Raw genomic sequence first — 15,246 nt, 5'->3', positions numbered from 1 at the left:
GTAGCCAAAAGGTGGAAACAAATCAAACATCCATCAACTAATGAATGGATAAACAAAATGTGGTATATCCAAACAATGGAGTATCATTCAGCCATAAAAGAAATGAAAACTGATAACTACCACAACATGGATGAACCTTGACAACATTATGCTGAGTGAAAGAAACCAGACATAAAAGACCATGCATTCATTATAGGATTTCATTTATATATGTCAGAAAAGGCAAGTCTGGATGGACAGGGTGATGATAGCTAAAGAGTATAGGGTTTCTTTCTGAGATGAGTATGTTCTAAAATTATGATGAAAGTTACATATAAGGGGGAGGGGGTGCCAGGGTGGTTCAGTTGGTTAAGTGTCCGACTCTTGGTTTCAGCTCAGGTCATGATCTCAGTTTGTGAGTTTCAGCCCCACATGGGGCTCTGTGCTGACAATGCAGAGACTGTTTGGGATTCTCTCTCTCCTCCTCTCTCTGACCCTCCCCTACTCGCACTCTCTCTCTCTCTCAAGATAAACTTTCAAGTTTATTAAAAAAACACTCAGGACGCCTGGGTGGCTCAGTCGGTTAAACATCCGACTCAGCTCAGGTCATGATCTCGTGGTTCAGGAGTTCGAGCCCCATGTCCAGCTCTGTGCTGACAGCTCAAAGCCTGGTGCCTGCTTCAGATTCTGTGTCCCCTCTCTCTCTGCCCCTCCCCCTCCCCTGCTGGCAATCTGTATCTTTCTCAAAAATAAAAGAAAACATTAATAAAAAAATTTAAGTAACACATTAAAAAAACAACTATGAGTTATTCACTTAATAGACAAGTTGTATGGTATGTGAACTACTTAATAAAGCTGTTTACAAAAATGTTCAAGTGTGCCTGGGTGGCTCAGTCGGCTTAGCATCTGACTTTGGCTCAGGTCATGATCTCATGGTTCATGAGTTCAAGCCCCACAATGGGCTCACTGCTGTCGGTGCAGAGCCTGCTTCAGTTCCTCTGTTTCCCGCCCCCCTCTACCCCACCCCTGCTCACAAGCACGGGTGCTCTCTCTCTCTCTCAAAATACTGAACATTAAAAAAAATGTTCAGGTTTGACACAGTTATCAAAGTCCCAAATTTTTACATTCTTAAACCTTAACAAGGGAAAGATTAATACCTGAGTTGGCAACTGTGCTGAGGGCTTCAAAGACCCTGCCATTCAATTGTTGTAACAATCTTAACAAGCATGTTAAGGGAACTGAGGCATGAATAAGTAACTTGCCCAAAAGAATACAGCTAAGTCAGAGGTAAGGTTTGAAACCAGGCCAGCGATTCCCAAATTATAGGTTATTTCCACTATGGCCATTTGTGATTTTGGTCCTTTACTAAATCCAGAAAAGATGCCAGTGTCACATTAATCTCAAACCATCCCTCACTGCAGAATGCCAGGCTGAACACGCCTGCCAGAATACTGCCTAAGTGGGGTCTGGGTTACTGCATACAGAAATAACCGAACAACTGTGACAAAGAGAGACTGTACCCTGGCAATTTCCTTCCTTCTACTACCTTCTAAAGGGTTTCCCTTCTGCTCCCAACACAAGGCTTTCTTTACCTTTCATTTCTCTCTCCTGGATCTCCCGCTCCTTCTTAGCCTGGATGGCGAGCAGCCGCCTGCTCTTCACCGCACTAATCATGTCTTCAGCTCCCACATCTACCTGGGGTTCAAACTTCACAACCTCTTTTTTCCTATCAGTTTTGCCCAGCCCATTCTCCTCTTTTCCATTTTCCTTGTTTCTGGCTTCCATTTCTTTCCTTTTCTGTTTCTCTGCTCTCTTCTTATCATTCTCTTCCTTCAGTACAGCAAGCCGCTCTTTCCACAACTCTGCAGACATCTGCTGTCTGGTTTCCATGTGGTCTTGCACCGAGTACGTCATGAGGATGCGGTGGCAGAGGGCCGTCAAGATCTGGAGCTTCTCTTCTGACGTCAGTTCAAAAAACTCCGAGGTCTCCAGCTTCTCTAGGAACTCATCTTGTACTTCATTATCCTCAAATGGTGCTGAATCTTTATTGTCGTCCGTGTCTGAGCCCTCGCTTTCTTCCTGAACGTCAGATTTGCGCAAGCAGAGCCGCACCAGCTCCGAGACAGAATGTAGGGTCAGAGGGATTTCTGACAGCTTCATTCCCAATTCGCCATAGTCTTCTGCTATTTCATCTTGCAATAAGGTCTGTAAGAGGATGACCAACACTCTATTCAGATATAAAAAGCCACCTTTTTCTGCACTCAAGGCTTCCATGAGGGACACAGCAGTAATAGGATACTGAGCATCTGGTAAGAGTAACCCAGAGTAACAGCTCAAGAACTCCACCACCATGGCCACGTCCCCAAACAGTGTGTTGGGTAGCCCTTCGGGGGTATCCACCAACCTAAACGCCGGAAGGCTTTTGCCAGTTAACTCTTGGTCCTCGTACCTCTTCTGCTTTTCCAGTTTCTCAAGCATTTCTTTCTCTCTTCTCTCCTTGGCTTTCTCCTTCAACTTTTCTTTCAGCTCCTCTCGTTTCTTTTTCAAATATTCTTTGCGCTGCTCTTCAGACATAGAGGCCCACCGCTTTTTATGCTCTAGAAGCTCAAAGCGTTTTTGAACAATACTTCGCAGCTCTTCTGGGAGACGAGCTCTATCTTCGCTGGAGAGCAGACGAGCTGTTTTGGAGATAACACAGGACAGGGCACTCTTCTTGTCCTCCCTGTCTTTGTTTTCTTTGTAGTAGGCAATAAGGTGTAGGGCAGCAGGAGGCAGATGTTTATGGGGTTTACTAGAAGACCTGGGTGTACCCCCAGAATTCCGTGGGGCTCGGGTCATCTTCTGAGTGCCTTTGGCCATATCCAACAAAGTCATCTGCTTCATTTTGGTTTTAGGAGTCTTCAAGCCCTTTTTAGGAGATTTGGAATTACCTGTGGATTTCTGTCCATTAAGGATGCCCTTGCTTCTACCCTTCACTTTCAAAGGTTTGTCACTATGCTTCCCTGATTTCTTGGCAGGTGGGCCTTTCTTAGGAATGTGAAAGTTGGCGTGTAGCTTGTTGGGTGACATCATCTTCATCACTTCTTCCAGATGTTCTTCTGGAGACTTGGAATTCTTTGAGTTCTTCACTTTGAGTGGTGAGCCATTCAAGGATTTCTTCAAATGTACGTGACACCATAACTTGGGATTTAGTGGTGAACTCAGAGAAGAGTTGTCTGTCTTGGATTTTTTTGAAGGCTTCCTATCTGGGGATCCAGTATTCTTCCTCTTAGTAGAAGGGTTGAGAGTCATGTACTAGAATTTAAGAACAGGAGCAAAATTAATTTTAAAAACTAATTTAAAGAAGCAACACTTAAGCATCATAAAGGCCCTCTTCCCCAGCTATCTAGGTAAAGATACATATTCATTTCTGTTCAAAGACACCATGTCCCTAAACAAAGACATGAATGTTAGTTGATGTTTTGGCCCTATCAATACAAAACTGATAGCCAGACTTAAAAATCTATACTCTTAAAATTAAACATTTTTGCTATGTAACTATATGTGTTCTGTTTATATATGGTGCTAGCAATTCTTAGATATTTTAATGACATCTGTGAGCCCTTTCCCCAGAAGCAACATATGATAATTCTGCATTCTATTTCAGAATCCATCTGTGGATCCCAGACTGAGGATACCTGATTTAGAAAATGGCAACATCTAAAGAGTTAATAAAGTATTACTTTGGATTTCTTATCATTTAAACCTCTGTTCCCACTAGGAACATTCTATGCTTTTAAGTAGAAAAATTTAAGTATTTTTGTCTAAATACAGAAGCATATTTTCTTACTTACAATACCACAACAAAAATCATTGCTCATAAACAGGGAGCCCTCCCGCCCCTGGTTCCTCAAACTCCCCTTTGTCCTGTCGCCACACATCGAGAACTCATTCCCGTGAATACATTACTAACTATAAGCCCTCTATATTCTCAACCTCATACAATCCCCTCATGTCCTTGAAATTCACTCCCTCTAGTAGCCCAACTCTGCAATCCTTTAATCCCTGCCAGGACCTTAAATCCATTAGTTCTACCAAACTTTCTGCACACTCGCTTCCTTGTTCTTCTTACCCACATTAAATTCCGGTCAGTTGCTATAATCAATCTTGCATGAACCTCTGGTTCCCTGGCCTCTCCTGCTCTACTACACCTAGTTCCCTGGCCCATACATGTTCAGCTTACACAGGCATGGAATTAAAGATACAAACGCAGTGTGTGGTCTCACTTTAAATTCAGAACCAGGTACCTCAAATGCATCCTGAATACCACCCTTAATATATTCCTTATCGATTTAACATATTCCTTTAGTCCATTCACTTCCCTCTCCCCTGGACACATATCTATCTCCTATCTCCTCAAACCACCATATCCCCTTCATAGAGAATTAGTTAATAGGTTAGAACCCAGTCAACTTGTCATAATACCATGGTTTCTGTTTAACAGTGGATTTAAAAAAAAAAAGCTGTGGATTTTCAAACTTAAATTTTTTTTTTTTAACATTTATTCATTTTTGACAGTGAGAGAGACCGAGCATGAGCGGGGGAGGGGCAAACAGAGAGGGAGACACAGAATCCAAAGCAGGCTCCAGGCTCTGAGCTGTCAGCACAGAGCCTGAGTGGGGCCCAAACTCACGAACCGTGAAATCATGACCTGAGCTGCAGTCGGACGCTTAACCGACTGAGCCACCCAGACGCCCTGATTTTCAAACTTTAAAGAATGTAATTACAAAGAAAAAAGCTTGGCAGCTAAACCGTAAACTAAATGAAATAATAACCAAGCAAAGTAAAAGTAGAGCCAATTTCAAAAAAATTCTAGTGACTAGGAGAAAGATTAGAAAACCTTTAGAATATTTGATTACTGTTACCAAAAGCAACTAAGCACAGAGGGCACTCAGAGACCTGAGCCTAACTCAAAGTTTGAGTGGGAAGGACGAACTTGACAGAAGCTGCATATAGACAGCAGCCTGGAGGCAGCTGGTTAAGACAGGCCCACAGGAGAGGAGACTGCAGGTGAGGAAGCAGCTAAACACTATGGAACATGAAATGATGAGCTCCTTTAAAAAGGCGAGAAGGAAGTGCTACGAGGAGTACACCCCAGAGATGATAGGAAAGAACACCCATGCTCTTGTCAGGAGTAAACAGGTACGGTAAAATGTAATAAGCTGTACTGCAACACCAGGTAAGATTTAAACATTATGGATCTAATCACCAGAGAAACAAACTCACAGAACCAAGGCAGCACAAGTAGGAGAAATACGGTCTGCAATGAATGAGTGGACTACACCTAACATCCTCCTTTTGATTAAGTCCCCAGCTTCAAGGATTTTATTTTTTTAAGTAATCTCTACACCCAACATGGGTTTAAACTCACAACCCCAAGATCAAAAGTCGCACACTCCACCAACTGAGCCAGCCAGGCGCCCCAAGTCTCCAACTTTTGCCTTTTACGGACAACAGGCAATTACAGATTATTGTTCCTCTAGCGGGCTGTTTTTGTTGCCTGACTAAAACTGTAAGTTTTGTTCCCCAATTATCATCCTCCATATCAGCTGACAAAGAGGCTTCATAGTTTATAGAACATAAACAATATCTATCTGTAACTCAGGGGATATTTTCTCCAGAAGCAGAATTTCCCAGTCCTAGTTCCCCAGAACTAGATTTCAAAATGTTAACAAGCGTGAGCAAAGATAGCTTATGTGAGACTCCACTCTCCGCTTGGACAGTAATAGTACCAATACTCCAAAGACCACCCTACAAATCATAGACTAAGGCCCAAAACTACTCTGGCAGGAACTAAAGACAAATGTGTTAACTAAAGACAAGTTAGCCATCCTCTTCAACCAGCCTTGGAAAATCTTCAGAGTATAGACATAACAGATGGATACTTTTTCTAATGCTCAGGATAACAGGCTATATTTAAAGTCATTCTAAAATGAAATTTATCACTAAAAAGGAGACTAGCGTGAGACTATGTTTCATTTTTACCATTTCAAATAGGTATCATTTAATAGGGCCTATTATAATTTGGCCACTTCTTAATTTACTGATTACTTTTCTATTTAAAAAGTCACTCAAATTTTCATAAGGTTCTTTAAATTTCTTCTATTTAGAAGCATTATACTATGCAGAATTGATGTAAGAGCTGGGATGGCTTAGCCATGAGAGGGTCCAGCAACCCATTTATTTTTATTTGTAAGGTGTGTTTTTTGGCCAAATCACACCATATAATTTTTTTTCTTAAAAATGAAAGAAATTAACTCACCCAACCCCCTCCCAACAGGCCGGCTCCCCGCGTGAGCAGTCCTTCAGTAACTGGATCATCTCAGCATAGGGCATGCTGGGCAGTCACAGCCACATGGGAGCCGGCATGGCTGGACTCAGGGGGATCTGAAAAAGTATAAAACCACTTATGTGCTAAGGGTCTCCCTATCCCCCATTCAGCATAAGTAATCTATCGGAATAGTGCACAGAGAGGGAGAAAAGAATGGACACCCAGAATAGCAGAATTACAGGTTTTAGGCAAGGCCCTTTCTAAGTGCTAAACAGGAATGAAATACTGATGAATGTCTCACAATGTGAAAGCCTTTAAGAAAAAGTGTATACAATTCTATACCTGCTCCCTGTCAAGTGAAACAAACCACCACCCCAAATAAGAAAATCTATTAAATAAGATAAAAATGAAGAAACTTTATTTATAGCAGCTCACTCAGATGCTAAATTTAACTTGATAGTAAGTGGCCAAGAGCCCTGCACTGGAAAACTCCAGCAATCTGTATTCTAACATTTACTTCTCTCTACATTCACCCCAGGAGCCGTGGTAGGAGTTTCAAGGTAACACTCACACAATGGGCTCGCCTCAATCTCTAGATGTCTTTATCAGCAAATGTGCAAAATAGGTTACCATAAAATAGTCTTAAGTACTTCTAAAGTTAACTTATTTTTAAAGTGCTCGGGGGAGCCTGGGTGGCTCAGTCAGTTGAGCGTCTGACTTTGGCTCAGGTCATGATCTCACGGTTCATGAGTTCGAGCCCCGCGTCAGGCTCTGTGTTGACAGCTCAGAGCCTGGAGCCTGCTTCCGATTCTGTGTCTCCCTCTGTCTCTGCCCCTCCCCTGCTCATGATTTGTCTCTCTCTGTCTCTCAAAAATAAACATTAAAAAAAATAATAATAAAAAAAAAATAAAGTGCTTCTGCTCTAGTCTCTAACTCAAACAGAAAATTCCAAAGGCAAATTTAAAGAAAAACATCAAAACCCTGAACATTTACTTGAAACATTAATTAGGAGAGATAAGAAACATCTTTAAAAATATATAATGTCATTAAGTAATGAGACAAAATTAAATTACATCAGGTGCCTTTAGATATAATTCACTCTAAGAGGCACACAACATCAATTCTGTGGTATCTCTACCAAAAACCCATAACCTGAATGTAATTATATGGAAATAACCCTGAATTGAGAAGCATCATATAAAAATAACTGGCCTGTATCCTTATAAAATGTCAAAAGTTTCTGAAAGACAAAGAAAAGCTGAGAGACTGCTTCAGATCAGAGGAGACCTCAGTCTCCTAACAAGTCACAAAACAAGGAAACATAATACATGATACTACACTGGAGCCTGTGAAAACAAAAACAAAATTTAGCTAAAAAGACAATATTGGGACAAATTTCAAAACATGCGTAAGAACTGCAGATAACAGTATTGTTTCAATGCTAATTTCCTGATTTTGATACCTGTACTATACTTATGTTAGAAAATAGCCTTGTCAGGGCACCTGGGTGGTTCAGTCAGTTAAAAGTCCAACTTCGGCTCAGGTCATGATCTCACAGTTGGTGAGTTTGAGCCCCGCATCGGGCTCCGTGCTGACAGCTCAGAGCCTGGAGCCTGCTTTGGATTCTGTGTCTCCCTCTCTCACTCTCTCCCCCTCCCTTCCCCTCTCTAAAATAAATAAATAAATAGATAGAGATAGATAGATAGATAGATAGATAGATAGATAGATAGATAGATAAATGTTTAAAAAAAAAAGTAGCATTTAGCCATTATATATTGATCCAAAAGCTTCCCTACTATGGGGTACCTGGGTGGCTCAGTGAGTTAAGCATCCAACTTTGGCTTAGATCATGATCTTGCAGTTCAGGAGTTTGAGCCCCCCGTTGGGCTCTGTGCTGACAGCTCAAAGCCTGCAGCCTGCTTCGGACTCTGTGTCTCCCTCTGTCTCTCTCTGCCCCTGCCCCTCCGGCTTGTGCTCTCCCTCGCTCTCAAAAATAAATAAATAAGCATTAAATTTTTTTTCTTAAACCAAAGCTTCCCTACTAGGATATACCAATCTAAAATAAGAGTAACAAAACACTAGAGCTGCAATGTTATTACCAAAGGGCAATGAGCCAAGATAGCAGATTTCATCTTAGATGACTGGGATCACACAAATAAATGCCTTATAAATCACTCCCCCAAGTCATTATCCCTAAACTCAACTGTCCACTGCATTTTTTTTCAATGAATGGTACTTCTTAAAGAGATGACTTCACAAGCCACACACCTATTATACCTATACTAAGTATCACAGAATATAAAATGAGTAAGATAGTTCTTCTAGTCAAGTTTTATGTTCTAGAGTTTGTAAGACCACAAACACACTCTTATTATCACAATAGGCCCTATTCGGCTCACACTCCAAAATTCCATATCCCTAAATAACTTTTTCCTCTCTCCCACCTAAGCTCTCCCTGCTGGTCCTTTCCTCAAACTACTGCTCAGAACTTGCTTCCTCTCTCCAGGTCTCCTCTCTCTCCACAGTAGCTACATTCAGCAGCCTGGCAGAATATCAAGTTCTACAAAATCCAAAGAGAAGGCAAAGAGAGAAAAACAATTTTTTCAAGCTATTGACTTTGGAATAGGCAGATCATAGATCTGATCAATGTGAATCCTCAAGGCATTATTTAAAATCTCCTTTGATGAAGAAAGAAAATCCAAAGCATTGTTTTATGGTCTACTTATCTATGTCTTTACTGTATTCTGTCCTGGCTGAGATGCTATAAGTTCCTTAAGAAAACTACAAATAGGAAAAACACATCTTATATGCAAAACTCAGGAGACAAAATCAGCGACAGGTCAAATCGTACGGGGAGATAAGAATTACTGTGTAGAATGGTATTCTACAGGAGTCTCAATTTCTCTAAGCATAATCACTGACTTTAGGCAGCACTTTGTTCTAAACAAGCTTACAATTCCTAACCTCAATCTTATAGCCAGGTTCTATTAAGTTAGTATCTTAAGACCTCATTAGAAAATTTGAGAATAGGTGATTTATTCATACACTCCTGGAATTCTAGTCTCTGGCTCCTACAGAAAGTGAGTTAAGCATCCACAGAAAGTGTGGATCAGCTTTTTTGTTCTTATTAGCCCAAAAGACCTTTTACCCATAAATAATACTTAGTCTTTCTTCTTCTTCTTTAAGTCTTTCATGTCATTCACATACTTAAACTAAACTAAAATACATAAAAGACAGCTGTTAAGATTTAACAAGAGGAAAATATTTAAGGACTCAAATGATCCAAGGGTCTAAAAACTCATTCAGAGATGATTTTATATAGGATTTTCATACAGTAATGACAGTAATCTTATGTTATAGACACTGAAAGCCTTACCAGAATTCCAAAACTCTATAGCAATGAAATGACAAATAATTAAAACTTCCCCTCAGTAAATAAAAAACTTTAGTACTGATCTAGAAAAAGCCAATTGGGGCGCCTGGGTGGCTCAGTCAGTTGGGCGTCCGACTTCGGCTCAGGTCATGATCTCGTGCTCCGTGAGTTCGAGCCCGGCGTCGGGCTCTGTGCTGACAGCTCAGAGCCTGGAGCCTGTTTCAGACTCTGTGTCTCCCTCTCTCTCCGACCCTCCCCCGTTCATGCTCTGTCTCTCCCTGTCTCAAAAATAAATAAACGTTAAAAAAAAAAAAATTTTAGAAAAAGCCAATTAATTTCTAATTTTCCTTTTTATGCAAATAATAAAAATTTAAAGAGCATAGGAAGAAAATGCTTGATCATGCTGGTCTGAAATAAGAAAACATGCTAAATATTAAACTATGGTTGGAGAAATAAAATTATTTCTCAATATAATTTTGTCAGCAAAATCAGTCTAAAATAATTGAAGTAATTTAATTGTATGCCTCAAGATGTGCTTCATTTTTCAAAATTGAAAGGAAGGGGAAAAATCTGTTTTAAATGGATCAGTAGCCCTCTGCCAGTCCTATCCTGGCCCAAAGACAAAGGTGAAATATCAGTTTGCAAATCAGTAAAGTTGCCAACGAAAGACATATATACTCTCAAAACTTACATTAAAAAAAAATCTTATTGGAGGGGCACCTGGGTGGCTCAGTAGGTTTGAGCATCCAACTTCGGCTCAGGCCATGATCTCATAACTTGTGAGTTTGAGCCTCACATTGGGCTCTCTGCTGTCAGTACAGAGCCTTTTTCAGATCCTCTACTCCCCTCTCTCTGCCCTGCTTGAATGCACATGCACATTCTCTCTCAAAAATAAACAAACATTAAAAAAAAAATCTTATTGGAGAAACCCTGAGATAGAAAAGACAATCAGAAATCTGAGGCCAAGGTCTTGGCTTTTGTCATTTTAGTTTCTGTTGGTTTTAATTAGACTAGCCTCAGTTCCTGCAACTGGAAAATAAGATTATGTGTATGTGTATGTAGGTATGTATGTATGTATATATGTATATAAAATACACATACACCCGACACAACATTATAAGAATTGTTTGGAAGATCAAACGAGTTGATTAAAGAAAACAAAAAACAAACAAACAAAAAAAACATTTTCAAGAGGGAAATGCTAGGTTTTCTACTAATCTGCCATACAAACTAATACCCATTCCAAGTCTTTTTCAAGGCTGCTGATGTGTTTATCTTATCTGATATACAAAATCAGTTTTCATTCTTAGGAATTAATTTGTAAAAAATTTTTTCCTATTTATGTCATACCTCATTCCAAGAAGAATCTGAGGCAAAAAACCGTGTGTGTGTCTGTGTTTTAATCAACCATAGTAAAAAATAAATCAATCTAGGAGAGATTTTCAATATCAACCCCACATCATCATCTACATAAAATAGATGGATGTCAAAATTTCTGAATCCATTATCTGATGTTAAGAGCTCAAAATCTAATCTAACTGGAGCCACTGAAGAAAATGAACTCGTTTAAGTGTTCTACCTTGCTCTTAAAAATTAATAGTCACCTTACCTTGTATGGATCAAGTAAAAAGTCACTGAACTTGCTAGGCAGGGAATATTTCTTCACCAATTCGTCTTCTACCACCCATGGTGCATTTTCACCAGTACCAGCCCGTAATGCGTTATGCCGTATAAAGTATCGAAGTATCTCCTTATTTGGTGGGCGTTCTGTACGAATCAAGCTGTCTGCTGGCACATTACTGATGATCTAGGTTAACAAATATAAATAACTTACCACTGGGGTTAAAAGCAATTAACCACGGAGAACAAAGATTTATGTTCTTTCCAGAAAAATCATAACTCCCTCTATAAAACAGGGCTATAAACTAGATGAAAGAAAAATAATTTTCAGAAACAGAATGTTAAATTAAACACATCCCTAGGCAATTTATCTGTATGTATCAAAGACCTAAAACTGTGCATACCCACTGAACCAGCAATTCCTCTTGTTAAGAATTTAGAAATAAATGGACTGTCAACTGCTAATAAAAGGAAGGGGGGGGGGGGAAGGGAAAACTACATAAAGGTACATCAGTAAGGAATTCATTTTTTAAATTAAAATACATCCAGGGGTGCCTGGGTGGCGCAGTCGGTTAAGCGTCCAACTTCAGCCAGGTCACGATCTCGCGGTCCGTGAGTTCGAGCCCCGCGTCAGGCTCTGGGCTGATGGCTCAGAGCCTGGAGCCTGTTTCGGATTCTGTGTCTCCCTCTCTCTCTGCCCCTCCCCCGTTCATGCTCTGTCTCTCTCTGTCTCAAAAATAAAAAAAATTTAAAAGAAAAAAAAAAACGTTGAAAAAAATAAAATACATCCATACAATGAATGAATGCAACCATTATATGCATATAATATATACATGCATATAATTATGTATAATACATTACATATAATATACACAACCATAGGGGCAAAATGTTTCTCAATAGGACGAATTTATCAGAATCGTCTATGGTGCAGATTCTTGGCCCCCAAGCTTACTGAATGAGAAGAATCTCTGGCAGTAGAGGCTGGGAATCTAGATTTTTTAATAAAACCCCCTGATGACTATCATACACACTACAATCTGAAAATACTATTTTGGAAAAAAATTTAATGACATCACAGACGTTTACCATATAGTAAATGAAAAAAGCAAGTTACAAAATAGTGTGTATAGAATCCTCTCTTTTTTCCCCCTAAAATTTTATTTTTAGGTAATCTCTATACCCAACATGGGACTCAAACTCATAACCCCAAGATCAAGTATCATACTTTACCAACTGAGCCAGCCAGTGCCCCGACTCCTATTTTCAAAAGTCACTTAAAAGCTGGGGCACCTGGGTGGCTCAGGTCCTGATCCCAGGGTTGTGGGATGGAGCCCTGTGTTGGGCTCTGTGCTGAGCATGGAGGCTGTTCAAGATTCTCTTTCTCTCTCCCTCTGCCCCTTGCCCCTACTCAATGTTCTAAAAAAAACAAACAAGCTAACCACCATTAACCACATCTATATTCACCAAATATCATCTCTGAGCACAGGATTAGAAATATCTTTTACCCTTATTTGTATATTCTATCTTCCTCTATTTACTACACGTAAACAAAGCAATTTACATTCTTCACACTCATCAGTAAGAATACAAACGATAATCAGGGAAGTGGATGAGACTCCCTAGTAATAATATTTTAACTAGCAACCCTGCTGAAGGTGAAGAAACTTAGTGAAAAACTGTATTTAACATCCAATTTTCAAATATAAAGAAATCCTAACAATTTAGCAATGCCTTCACATCAACTATACAACAAATGGAGTCAAAGTGCTGGGGGCGATCAGATGACTCAGTCAGAAGAACATTCGACTCTTATCTCAGGGTTCTAAGTTCAAGCCCCACGTTGGGTATAGAAATTACTTAAAATTAAAATCTTCAAAAAAAAAAAAAGAGTCAAAATAGAATAAGACTTGTCAACTTTTTGAGGTGGGAAAAAAAATCCAACACTCTGAAGAGCCAAAAGAACTGGGTTATTATACTCCTTCCCACGCTCATTTACTAAATTAGGAACTTTGACAGAATTCTTCAACTTCTCAGGCCCTAGCTGTTTCTTCTATAAACAGTTGAACAGGAAGACAAATGTGCAGTTATCTTCCATATCCAGCAGCCCATCTTGCCTCTTTCTAAATACAAGATTTTACACATACAGGTATACAAGTACCTGAAACTAATATGCCATATTTCATGGATTCTAAGACACTATCAATGAAAAAACACAGTGTTTTATATGCCACTAAGAAAACAATTCTTGCCAATTCATTTAAGCGATGTCCTGACTCTGGACATATTAAAAACATTCAAACCTTAGAATCAAAACTTAGCACTAAGTTACTTTAAGGGTATTTACTGTTTTAGATTATTAGCTTCACAGATACCTTGTAAAAGCGCTGATGAGAACTGACTTGGTTTCTGAGTTTATTACAAATTGCTTTATTTTTAACTGGGAAGAGCTATTTCCTGGAGAAAGTCCGTAACTGCTGCGAACCGATTCTCATTTTTCAAACTGAGTTTGAAACTCAAATGCAAATTATTCTTAGACCCTAATAATTCTTATTAAAAGAAAACAGTATGCTATCTCCTAGGGGAAAAAAATACAATTTAACGTAAGATCATAATTACAAAGACTACAAAAGCCTAGAATTTACCGTAGAAACACATTCATTCACATTTTTCTGTAGCACATTTTCTCCGAGAAAACTGGCCCTATGATATTTTCTGAAATAGCATTTTCGACATTTAAGAGGTTTAATATAAAGTGCCAACTAACCTTATCTTCATTTTGTAATTTCACATCATATTTGTGAGGCAAAAATTTTGGCGGAGCCCATTTCCTTTCTCCTTTTTTTAATGAAGTAGGGAGTTTTCGTGGAGATCTACGTGCTCTGTCATCTAGTCAAATCAATAGAAAATTAGTGAAAAAAATACGTCTTTAATTTTATCCATTCATTTATTAATAATCTTATTGAACACCTACTCTGCACCAGGCACTGAGTGATGAGACACAAAGATGAATCATAAAGTCCTTACCTCAAGCAGATCAAGTCTGTGAGAGTCTACAAAACTTACAATATAATGTGGCAAAATACTGTAACAGAGATTGGGACAAAAAAAATACTATGAGAGCAGAGAGGAGCAACTCTAACTTGGTCTGGAAGACAGGCAAAGGAGAGGCCTAGAATGACTAGAACTTGTTCAGAGACTATAAGCCGTAAAATGAGTGAATATGATCTACGCTATAGTAAAAACATCAGACTAAAGATACGTAGGAGCCAAATTATAAATAACACTGTACACCTTTTTTAAAAAAATTTTAAATGTTTATTTTTGAAAGAGGGAAAGTATGAGCAGGGGAAGGACAGAGAGAGGGAGACAGGATCTGAAGCAGGTTCTGCACTGACAGCAAAGAGCCCAATGTGGGGCCCAAACTCATAAACTGTGAGATCATGACCTGAACCGAAGTTGAACACTTAACCGAGTCACCCAGGTACCCCCATTAATTTTTTTTTTTTTTTTTAAGTAGGCTCCATGTCCAATGTCCAGCGTAGGGCTTGAACTCGAGACCCTAAGATCAAGAGTCACATGCTCTACCAACTGAGCCAGCAGCCAGGAGCCCTAACACTGTATACCCTTTAGAGACTGGAATTTGTCTCATGGGCACTAGGGAAACAAAGGATTTCTTGTCTAACTAACTAGATATACATTTTGAAAGATTACTAGTCTGAAAAAAACTGAGAAAGAAAATAACACTTTTGAAAGTTAGAAAATGAGTAAAATGGCAAGGTGAGACTGAAGAATGGGAAATCACAAGATGTAATACTAAACACCTGAATTAATGTAACTGGAATGGAGACTAAAAGAGTCAAGAGGTATTTAGAATACAAGACTTGGTAACCACCTAGATGTGGAAATGCTAACGGCTTCCAAGTTTTCTGCCTTAGGGACCAAGGAGACGACAGTGTCATTA

At 39.4% G+C, this 15,246-nt stretch overlaps 1 protein-coding gene across 3 annotated transcripts in view; it reads right to left on the bottom strand.

Moving 5' to 3' along the window:
• BAZ1B (bromodomain adjacent to zinc finger domain 1B) overlaps positions 1-15,246 on the bottom strand; it is a 72,719-nt gene that overhangs the window by 32,369 nt on the left and 25,104 nt on the right. For all 3 annotated transcript variants that reach the window (XM_053213213.1, XM_027041958.2, XM_053213212.1), the window contains exons 5-7: positions 14,050-14,171; positions 11,272-11,469; positions 1,572-3,273 (exon numbers count right to left, since the gene is read on the bottom strand). In XM_053213213.1, the coding sequence (XP_053069188.1) occupies positions 1,572-3,273; positions 11,272-11,469; positions 14,050-14,171 (2,022 nt within the window). The remainder of the gene's footprint in view (positions 1-1,571; positions 3,274-11,271; positions 11,470-14,049; positions 14,172-15,246) is intronic.

This window comes from Acinonyx jubatus, chromosome E3 (genome assembly GCF_027475565.1).
Source record: "Acinonyx jubatus isolate Ajub_Pintada_27869175 chromosome E3, VMU_Ajub_asm_v1.0, whole genome shotgun sequence".
In the NCBI taxonomy this organism is placed as follows: domain Eukaryota; kingdom Metazoa; phylum Chordata; class Mammalia; order Carnivora; family Felidae; genus Acinonyx; species Acinonyx jubatus.
Note: the sequence above shows the minus strand (reverse complement) of the source record. Positions and strands in the feature narration are given on the sequence as shown.